Raw genomic sequence first — 11,187 nt, 5'->3', positions numbered from 1 at the left:
ATGCCTACCTTCATGCAGAGCATTTCATTAGGCCCCGAGATGGCAAAAATAAGTTTGCACTGCCACTGATTACAAGTCAATTGTGTTTACCAAGCTCACAGAAGATGTGAGAGATTTTCAGGTATTTGAGTGTATCATTACTGTGAGACCAAACAGCTCCATGAATGAATCATCAGATCACACAATCCTTTTTCGTTGCGCTGGGAGTGTTCCATCAAAGAGATTCACTAACCTTATCCATATCCAATTCGGGAGTCAGCAAGCCTGCATGGCTCCCATTTTTGAATTGTGTGATAAAAATGGGTGGCCAATTTCCAGATCATCTGTAATGCTCAGTGGCAGTGGTGGTTCTAGCGATCCTGGGTCCATAGGCGAAATATAGATACAGGGCCCCTCATTCACTACATTTAATTCCGAATTAACCCAATTTAATTCTGAATAAAGGTTAATTCCGCTTTGAAAAACGTCATGTAAACACTTCACAATTCGGAATTGAGTGAAAGCTCAAAGTAAACTCAAACTATTTAATTCCGAATTTAAAAACGCCATGTAAATGTAGCCAATGTTAAACTATTTTAGTTAGTGTTTACCATGACGGGGCAGGCTGTTGGGGGGCCCCAATACAGTAGAGGCAAGATTTTTGTCTTGCTTGACAGGACTGGTGGCAAATTTCCACATCATCTGTAATGCTCAGTGGTCCCCGTAGGGAGTGGGTGGGAGATGAGAGAGGAGATGAGAGGAGAGGAGGGAAGGGGAGAGGAGAATCGGGTAACAGAAAACTGCAGCTCAGTCTCCAAGAGCTATACCCTGGGACAGGGACAGAGAGAAAGGGTCTCCTGGGAGTCCCTGGAACGAAATGGCAAAGGACAGATTTCACTGTGGCACAGGTGAACACGGGCAGCCAGAAATAGCCCCCATAAAAACACAGCAGGATGACTGGCTGTCATTGACAACAATCAGCCCAAAAAAAAAACCCTCATTAAGCATGCTTGCATGGTTTTGAATAGGAGCCAACATGCATATATTATGTGTATGGATGCAGCTCCCATTTCCCATTTAGCTAGTTGCTTTTTTGAGGACCCAATCGAGTTGCTTTCTCAAGGTCTGAATCATCCAAACCCACTGTGTGAGCCGAAAGTACATCGTATAAGCCTGGCTTTTGGTGTCAGCACAGCTTAACGAAATCTCTTTTCAGTGACTGGCTAAAACGTGTTTTTGTTTCCTACAGACTCCCAGTTCAGCTCTTCTCACTTTCGTAAGAAGGAATGAAACCACTTCTCAGAAGACATAGGTGCTATACGCCAGTTGTACCAAACTGGGGCAGCCAATTTCTGTTCAGTACCTCAAAGATCTAAACTCAGACCTACACCTGTTGAAGTATTTCTATAACTCTGCAGACTGAGAAAATGCCCAATGAATAAGCTACATATGTAGTGACACAGCTTGCAAGTAGGAACTGCAGCAGGCACATCTCACATCAGTATTAAAGTGAAAGCCAAACAGCCATCTACCAGGGTCAGAGTCAGAAGAGAAAGAGAGCACTGCTCGGCAGCGCTTTTTATAGCGGCAAGGTCAAATTCAATTATGTGCATTTATCTACTGGACTGTAATGGCATGGTGGAATAGCAGCAGACTCTCATTTGGAAAGGTTCTCCCCTCTCCAAAGTATTCCCCCCCCCCCCCCTTTCCTTTAGCGGTGAAAAGGAGAGCTACGGCTGAGTGACACGCAGTGTGTCAGCAGGAGAACAAAGGGGCCGTTTCCATGCAGGCATGATTGACAGCCGCTGAAACGAGCAGCAGAAACGGGGGCCTTGGAATTCATAAACAGCCACTCAACCAGCACCACACTTTTCTCTCAAAACAACACGCGCAAAAAAAAAAAAAAAAACCTCCCTCCAAACTGACTAAACCCCATCAGTCTGCTTGAGCTGGAGAAATCCACCACCTCTCCTCCTCCCGCTCCTCTTCTTCTCTCCTCTCCTCCACTGACAGAGGAGAGAAAACTGACAGGGAGGAAAAGAGGACAAAAAACAAGATCCTTGAAGCTAGATGGGTTCCAACGCCCCCACATATACACAACAGTGGATGGAGCAAGGGAGTGAGAGAGAGAGAGTGAGATGCACTCAGTCCATGCACAAGATATAGAATCCGAAAAAGAGATAGGATATGGTAGGAGAGAATGAGAAAATATATTCACACTTTCCGGACTGACTATGTACATTTAGGAGGCAAAAGGTCCTTAAATAAATCCCGAGTGTTGCCCTGCAATAAGGGAGAGGGGGCATGGAGGGCTGGCCAGTTATCACAGGAAGAACGGCTGGCACAGAGCCACTGACGTGGACAGGCACGTGCGCACGCATCAAAGAAGGGAAAGACCAATTGCTTTGTGTGTGTGGGGGGGGGAGGGTAGATAGATAGTGTGGGTTGTTGTAGATAACTGCGGCAATGGTTTGTGCTCAAACTCGGGAGATTGAAGGGTTTACTTTCCATACACAATGCACACAGACTAACTCTCACACACACACACGCACGCTTCAATCTTCTGACATGAACACAGACATCAGGGTTGAGAAATCCATCAGCTCACATGATGTGCACACAGAACAAGTGCCAGACTAGACTAGACTAGACTAGAGCACCTGTGTCTTGTGTGAAAAAACACTAAGTAATAGAGGCCACGGAAGATCAATCAATCGATAACACACAATGACATTTAAACAACTTTATTTATTGTTATTTTCATTCAACATGTTTGGTGATGTACTGAAAAAGACAAAAAAAAAAGAAAACATGAAAAAATAAAAACCCAAAACAGAAGACTATCTACATAAATAAAGTGTACATCACTCTGCCGAGATAATAGTCACCTTTTGTTTTTAATCGGCTTTTCTCTGACCTGCGTGTTGTGTATGTTATTGTTGATGTCAGGAGTAAGACTTTGTATCTCTATGAATTATGCCCCAGGAGTGCGTGTGTGTGTGTGTATGTTTGTGCGCGTGCACAGTCCAGACATTTGTGTATGTGTGTGTTCTGACTGTGTGTCTGTGTGTGTCTGTGTCTGTGTGTGTGTGTGTGTGTCTGTGTGTGTGTGTGTGTCTGTGTCTGTGTGTGTGTCTGTGTGTGTGTGTGTGTGTGCCCCAGGTGGGTGTTTATTTTTGTGTGTGTCAGAGTGTGTGCGTGTGTGTATGCGAGTGTATGTCTGTATGTGTGAGAGTCAGCGTTGAATAAGTGGGCTTATCAGGCCGTTCCAGGTCTGCAGCGGGTATTCACAGGGGGCTGTGAGCAGACAGACAGGTAGACGGGCAGGCGGGCCGGTGACTGACTGATGGACGGATGGACGGAGCTAGTGCCCCAGCTCCACCAGCTAGGCTAACACCTGCCAGCATCCACCTCATCCCAGTTGCATACACACATACAAAAGCTTGCACGCACACACACAGGCACACGCCTGCTGGCCTACGCCACACGCACACACGATGACTCACTCACACACACTCAAACACACACAGACAGACACACGATGACTCACACACACACAGCAGAGAGCCCCAGGTTTTACAGAGCAGACCAATGTATGGCTACATTTGCCCCCCTCCCAGCTAGATATCCCACCTTCTCCCACGAATCTCACACATCCACCCCCCACCCCCCCCCACACACACCTCTACACGCTCTCCCTCTCTCTCTGCCTCCTAAAATCCCTCCATCTTTTTTCCGCCTCCCCATCAGCCACACACACAAAAAAACTAGACCTGTCAGCAGTTTCCAAAAAGAGTAAACTATTTGCTCTCCACACCACGCACAGGCAAGCTGAGTCGAACCTAGTTGAGCTGAGCCGTGGGGGGAGAAAACGGGGCGCACATTTCTAATAATAATAACAAAACAAAAAAAAACCCAGACTCCACCACCACCAACTTGTTTTTAAGCGCTTAGCACTGGGGGGGCTGGACTCATAAGAGTGGAACACAAAACATACATCAAATTAAGCACAGGCGAGAGGAAGGGGGTGAAAAAAGCTTGGCAATTAAGAGCAAGTAAAAACTCCAAACTCCACTGCTAAAAATACGGCAGACAAGGAAAAAAAACAAACACGTACATAATATCAGTGGAGTAGAAATGGTACATGGTAGTGGCAGAACAGCGCAGTTTAAGACTGTGGCCATTATGACTTAAAGTCCTGGGGGTTTTGGCGGAGAGAGAGAGAGAGAGAGAGAGAGAGAGAGAGAGAGACGGTTGTGGTCTTCTTGGCCTACTGAGTGCTGGCCAGTTTCCTGATATTCATGATAAGCCGCTTGCTGTACTCTTTGTGGTCCACGGGCTTGGCCTCCATCACTGTCACCTTGATACGAGACTCGTCCTGGATGAAGGGATAGAGAGCAGAGAGGGGATGAGAGAGAGCAAGACCAGGAGGGATGAGTACAGGTAGAGTAAGAGAGAGATAGAGAGAGATAGAGATAGAGAGAGAGAGAGAGAGAGAGAGAGAGAGAGAGAGAGAGAGAGAGAGAGAGAGAGAGAGAGAGAGAGAGAGGAGGGGTGGAGGGAATGGGTAGAGAGAGAAAGAGAAAGAGGAGGAAAATAGTGAGAGGTCATTTTCCATTCTTCTAGTTTCTCCAAATCCTGCACTGAGAGGATTTCTGGGGAGCAGAGGAACGAGCCCGAGCGACAGCCTTAGCATTATGTATGGGCAGGTAATCCCCCCTTGCTGACACACACACTGCCCATCACCCGCCCCAACGCCCCCACCCCACCCCCATCCTTTCGGCCCAACCCCACATACACCCTTGCTCATACTTCAAACCAACCCACACCTCCCTTCCCTCACCCATGGCAGGAATTATAACACCAACAGACACACAACCCACCCGGCAGCAGAATAAATATACAAAAAATACAATGAAATAAAATGAAGTATGCATTAGCCAAGTCGAGTGGCACCAGAGGTGGAGGAAGGGAGGAAGAGAGAGAGAGAGAGAGAGAGAGAGAGAGAGAGAGAGAGAGAGAGAGAGAGAGAGAGAGAGAGAGAGACCTGAGTCACTGCCTCTCCATTCTTGGTCACTGGTGAGGAAGGGAAACGTGGCAGGAGAGGGGAAGTATGAAGGGAGCCGGGAGGAGAGGGGGAATAGAGGGAGGTAGGCGTTAAGGGACACAATAACACAGGGGAGATTGGAGGCTAGGGGGGGAGAGGAGAGGAACCTAGGGAGAAAAGAGGAGATGAGGCTAGGGAGAAAAGAGGAGAGGAGTCTAGGGAGAAGAGAGGAGAGGAGGCTAGGGAGAAGAGAGGAAGGTGGGGAGAGGAGGGGAGACAAGAAGAGAGGAGGCTTGGGAGAAGAGAGGAGGCTGGGGAGAAGAGAGGAGGCTGGGGAGAAGAGAGGAGAGGGGGGAGGGCATTTCGGGGTGGGGGCTGAGGGTGACGAAAAGGAGAGCCATCCAGCTGGGGTGTGCTCAGCGTGAGAACCAGGAAAGTGTGCGTGTGTGTGTGTGTGTGTGTGTGTGTGTGTGTGTACGTGCGTAGCTCTGGGCGAGTGTCCTCAGATGCACACAAGAGTATCAGGCCCACGCAAGCCTGGCGAGCATGAATAACAGAGCATACTGTTAAAAAAAGAAGAGCTGAAAAGGGGAATGGATGGAAGGAGTGGAGAGGGGTAAGGATGAGGGGAGTAGAGAAGATGGGGGGAAAGGATGAGAGGACACCAGGAGGGGAAAGGAGGAGAGAATAGGGTGGAAAGAGGAGAGGGGAGGAGGACAGGGGGAAAGGATGAGCGGAAACCAGAAGGGGAAAGGAGGAGAGAATAGGGTGGAAAGAGGAGAGGGGAGGGGGACAGGGGGAAAGGATGAGAGGACACCAGAAGGGGAAAGGAGGAGAGAATAGGGTGGAAAGAGGAGAGGGGAGGAGGACAGGGGGAAAGGATGAGAGGACACCAGAAGAAAAGGGGGAAGGAAGAGAGAAGAGGCAGAGGAGGAGAGAAAGGGTGTGGGTGAGAGGGAGGGGAGACAAGAAGAGAGGGAGAAGAGGAGAGGGGCGGGGAGAGTGGGGCAGATCGGAGACACAGAGGGTGCTGGAAGGAGGGAGAAGATGTCTCGTGGTGTGTGTGTGTGTGTGTGCGTAGGAGTCTTTCCTAGACTCCCTGTGCTGCTTAAGCCCCACAGCATTGGCATTAGCATCCATGTTCTTCAGTTACTAAGCCTCACTCAGGGGCAGACTGGGGCTCCTGTAATGCCGGACAGGAGTGGGACTCATTTTCTGGAGGGAGAGAGAGAGAGAGAGAGAGAGAGAGAGAGAGAGAGAGAGAGAGAGAGAGAGAGAAAGAGAGCAAGTACACGAGAGAGCGAGAGACGGAGAGATAAACTTGGATAGAGGATGATAATGGCACCGGAAAGCGGGATGAAAGAGAGAAGAGAAGATTAATATCTCCGTGTGCAAAAAGTGCCTCGTGGTAACTCCTAGCTAGCTTAACCCAAAAACCCACTTCTCGGCGCTCGGCAGGGTGTCTGCAGTACGTGGCGTTGTGGGACCCAGTCTTGATACCCTGGCTTTGCTCAGCAAAAGGCCCCAACTGCTCTCTCCAGAGAGAGAGCGAGAGCGAGAGCGAGAGCGAGAGCGAGAGCGAGAGCGAGAGCGAGAGCGAGAGCGAGAGAGAGAGAGAGCGAACGAGCACAAACACAGTTTGCCTCAGACAAGGGGGGGAGGTGTGCTGGTTTATAATTATAATCCATATGGTACAGCAGGCAGACAGCGCGGCCAACTGTACACTAGTCTGGGCAATTAACACCATTATACACCACTCACTGTGTAGAAGTTGGAATGTCTTTCTTCTCACGTAACGAGGGTACGAGGTAGAAATCACGCCACAGTGTAAGAAAAGACGATATATAAAAAAATAAACAAACTGTACATTTATTAATCATTTAAAATAGGCATTTAACGGTTACTAAATGTCTTACTTACACAATATACTGCAATGTACCAGTAGTTAATCACTGTAAAACATTAATCATTTATAGATAACTAATGACTACAATATGATAAACACCCTTTAAAACTAGTTACTTCATGGTGTATTGCGCAACTACAAAATCATATTTAATCACACATTAAAAATGAATTACTGGTACTCACTTCTAGATAATAATAAATTATTACTTCATGTTACTTAATGGTTAAGTTAAATGATAACAAATGGTTAAATGATTGATAAAATTTAAGGGATCAATAGTTAATATTAACCATTTATAGCGGAAGGTTATTATAAAGTGCTACCAGAGATTCTAAAATCTAGCCCGTCGGTTACCTCAACGCTGTCTAGGTGTAACTGGGGAGAGGAGAGGAGAGGAGAGGAGAGGAGAGGAGAGGAGGCCTCTGAGATGAGCTAGCTAGGAGAGGAGAGGAGCAGACATGGAGCAGCCAGAGAGCCTCCGAGGTGAGCTAGCTTCCTCATTTAAAGCCTCCACAATCCTTCCCCCACAAGCAGATATGGTGATGTCAGCAGATCACAACCTAGACCTATACCTTTCTTTTCTCACCCCTCTCTTCGTTTTTTCCCCCTTCCTTCGCTGCTGCTTTGGGAAGAAAACGGTTAACGTCAGCAATTTAAGAAGGCCTTCAACTTCTCAGCAACCTGACGCCACAGTGGAATAAGGGCGGGTGGGTTGGGCTGGAGGTGGAGTGGGGTGGGGTGGGGTGGGTGAGGCTGGCCACAGAAGAACCCTGTTAGTCAGAGGAGCTCACAGTATCCTGACAGCTTTGTGGTGTGTGTGCGCGTGTGTGTGTGTCTGCGTGCGTGCGTGCAAGAGAGTGTGTGGGTGTGAGCGTGCCTGCTAGGGCTTCTTATCAAAACTATCCGGCGTTATTGTCTGGGAGCTGAGTTATGGTGTAATGTCTGTATGACATTATGGGCTCCGACTGTTAGACAAGGCCATCAGTGGCCCCAAAGGTCAGGGCTTCAATTCTAAGGTGTGTGTGTGTGCAAGTGTGTGTGTCTGATAGAAAGACAGCAAGAAACCGTACGTGTGTCTGTGTGTGTTAGAGAGAGAGAGAGAGAGAGAGAGAGAGAGAGAGAGAGAGAGAGAGAGAGAGAGAGAGAGAGAGAGAGAGAGAGAGAGAGAGAGAGAGAGAGGGAGAGGGAGAGGGAGAGGGAGAGGGAGAGAGAGAGAGAGAGAGAGAGAGAGAGAGAGAGAGAGAGAGAGAGACACATTGTCCGTGTGCCTGAGTGTGTGCGTGTGCGAGGTCAGAGTAAACCGTACTTGCCCTCTCCCTCGGTACATAATTTTTAATAGAAAAAGTAGTACGCCGCAAGTGCTGAGCCAGCTCCCAAATCAAACAGGAATAATGTTGAATACCATCATGAAATGCTAAACCGCGAACACGGCTGGCATTTTAATGGCGAAGATGATGGAGTCAGCTGTAAGCAATGAAGGTTACAACTCAACCGGAACAAAGAGGGGGGGAAAGAGCCCGTGGCATCGGCAGAATGATAAAAACACACATTATACAATCACAGCACACACACAACGGCACGTGTGCAGACCTACTCAGCCACCTGTCATTTGATGCACCCTGACGATCGAGATAACAGTATGCAGAATCATGAATATGATTTATTATGGTAGATGTCTTCCTCGTTTTGAAAAAAAAAAAACTACACACGGATCCATGTCTGCTTAGTAAACCGATAACATTTGGTTGGCTTGTAACACTATTCATAATTTATTAGATTTATTAAGCAGCCATGCAGACTTGCACTCACATACTGCTCAATCCCATAGCTCACTGAATATTTAAAAAGAATAATAATAATAAAAAAAAAATCCAGATGTTGAATCGTTACAAGACAAGCTGAGATAAGCGGTATACCCATCATGTTGGATTGTTAAAAATACCCCACAACTCCATCCCTACTAAGCCATCCAAGTCACTTAAAAATGCAACTGGAGAGTAACATAGTTGCTAGTCTGCTTTCTCCACACACGTTGTATGTTGTTGCCCATGTCCTCAGCCACAAGTCACTTTAGATGAAACCGTAATGTAATATAATGTAAAAAAACACACATTAAACATGTTTACAGTGGCTTGAAATGTTATCCCCAATGGGAACTAAGCCCCGCCCGCACTCAGCTGTAAACTTCTCAACGCCCCCCTAGGGCTCTTCAACATCCCCTGGGGGGCTGTAGCGCCCCCGTTGAGAAACACTAGATTAAGACATGTTAATGTCGAAATGCTAGTTTGGTAAAGTAAAAGTACAATAGATGAATCTTCCCTATCAGAGATGCTTCGGTGACTCACCTTCTCACTTAGAATTAGAGTCCTTTCTTAGTGACGTAGCAGATAGTGAAGAGAATATCTTTCTTGTCTACCTACAGTCTTGGCAGCTGCGTGTACTGTATATATGACTAAGTGCGTGGGGCCATCAGGGATGCTCAGCTCAGTATAGCTCCATTCTCCTCTCCTCTCCTGCCCTGTGGTCTTAATGTGCTTAGCACTCTCGCAGACATGGAAACTATGAGGCCAGTCGGCCACTTATAGGATCCACTCAGCACTGCCTAGGGGTGGGTATTGGCAAAGGGTTCACGATCCAATGTGCATCGCGATGCGCATGCAACGATGTGATTCCATCATGATGCATTGCGATTCATGTACTATGGTGATGCATTATAATATTTACTTCAGTAAATGTGTAAAAACAGCTTATTTATCAGTTGCTATGTAGCATTCATAAGTAAATTCATTGTATTAATCAATTTAGCATCTGGGAGAGATTAGTCACAACAGAGATTGTCTACTGAGCAAAATAAACCAGTGGCAAATTAAATTTTACTATTATTAAATAATCGACCGTCAATAATCGATGTAGTGCTTTGTGAAATTAAGTACCACAATATATTGCCATAGATCGCTGCAGTAGATCATGAAAACGCGATGCATTGTCGATTTTTCTGCACACCCCTAGCACTTTCTGTCTCACACGAGCACAAACACTCAGTCCTGCCACGCACTTATAAAGCACTGTGTCTTAGAACAACCAACAGTATCAACAAATACCACACTCATAAGTGCACAGCATGGCATTTGGACGAAGCAGAAATGCCAATATGGAGGGAGCAATATCATCCGCCATTTCAACTCAATGTCTGAATCACTCGCTTCTCATACTACACTTTCCAAGTATTCTTTTTAAGTGGGTAAAAATACACAAAGCTGAGTGCTAGAGCTAATGTGAGTGCAAGCCAGCGTGTGTGTGTGTATATGAGGGTGATTGTTTCGAGTGCGTGTGCGTCACTAAGCATACGGTGCATACACTACACTGCTTCAGAGTGAAGAGTTGTGGTCAATGATGGGGGCATGTCCAACAAGGCCTACAGTAAAGCGCCAAAAGATCGAACGGTGAATGCAGCTAGTGGGCTTAGTGGAGCTTTGGCACTGCACTCATCTGCCCGATGGAGACTGTGTGTGGTTTTGGGGTTTCTAAGGGTTTTGGCAATCTATGGGAGTGTGTGTGAGCCGGGTGCTTAAGCATGGCGCTGTGTGTGTGTGCATGAGAGAAAGACACACAGGGTGTTTAGGCATGGAGCTGTGTGTGTGTGTGTGTGCGTGTGTGTGTGTGTGTGCGTGTGTGTGTGGGACACAGGGTGTTTAAGCATGGAGCTGTGTGTGTGTGTGTGTGTGTGTGTGTGTGTGTGTGTGTGTGTGTGTGTGTGTGTGTGTGTGTGTGTGTGTGTGTGTGTGTGTGTGTGTGTGTGTGTGTGTGTCACAGGGTGTTTAAGCATGGAGAGGCGCCCAAGCTGTGAGGCTCGTCCCCAAGCAAATCTGCCCGTTTGTTGATGACTTGGCTGCAGCACAGAGCACAGGACTGCCCTCAGAGGAGAGAAGAGAGGAAGACTGGAGCAGAGGAGGAGAGGAGAGGAGAGGAAGACTGGAGCAAAGGAAGACTGGAGCAGAGGAGGAGAGGAAGACTGGAGCAGAGGAGGAGAGGATAGGAAAACTGGAGCAGAGGAGGAGAGGAGAGGAAGACTGGAGCAGAGAGAAAACTGGAGAGGAGAGGAAGACTGGAGCAGAGGAGGAGAGGAGAGGAGAGGAAGACTGGAGCAGAGGAGGAGAGGAGAGGAGAGGAAGACTGGAGCAGAGGAGGAGAGGAGAGGAAGACTGGAACAGAGGAGGATAGGAGAGGAGAGGAGAGAAGAGAGGAAGACTGG

At 47.5% G+C, this 11,187-nt stretch overlaps 1 protein-coding gene across 1 annotated transcript in view; it reads right to left on the bottom strand.

The window, feature by feature from the left end:
• Positions 1-2,707: 2,707 nt before the first annotated feature.
• The window catches only part of rpa1 (replication protein A1), a 62,621-nt gene continuing 54,141 nt past the window's right edge, over positions 2,708-11,187 (bottom strand). The window contains exon 17 of the mRNA XM_063205053.1: positions 2,708-4,357. Coding sequence (XP_063061123.1) covers positions 4,250-4,357 — 108 coding nt within the window. The 3' untranslated portion in view covers positions 2,708-4,249. The remainder of the gene's footprint in view (positions 4,358-11,187) is intronic.

Source organism: Engraulis encrasicolus, chromosome 8 (genome assembly GCF_034702125.1).
Source record: "Engraulis encrasicolus isolate BLACKSEA-1 chromosome 8, IST_EnEncr_1.0, whole genome shotgun sequence".
Lineage (NCBI taxonomy): Eukaryota > Metazoa > Chordata > Actinopteri > Clupeiformes > Engraulidae > Engraulis > Engraulis encrasicolus.
This window is presented reverse-complemented; position numbering and strand designations above follow the sequence as displayed.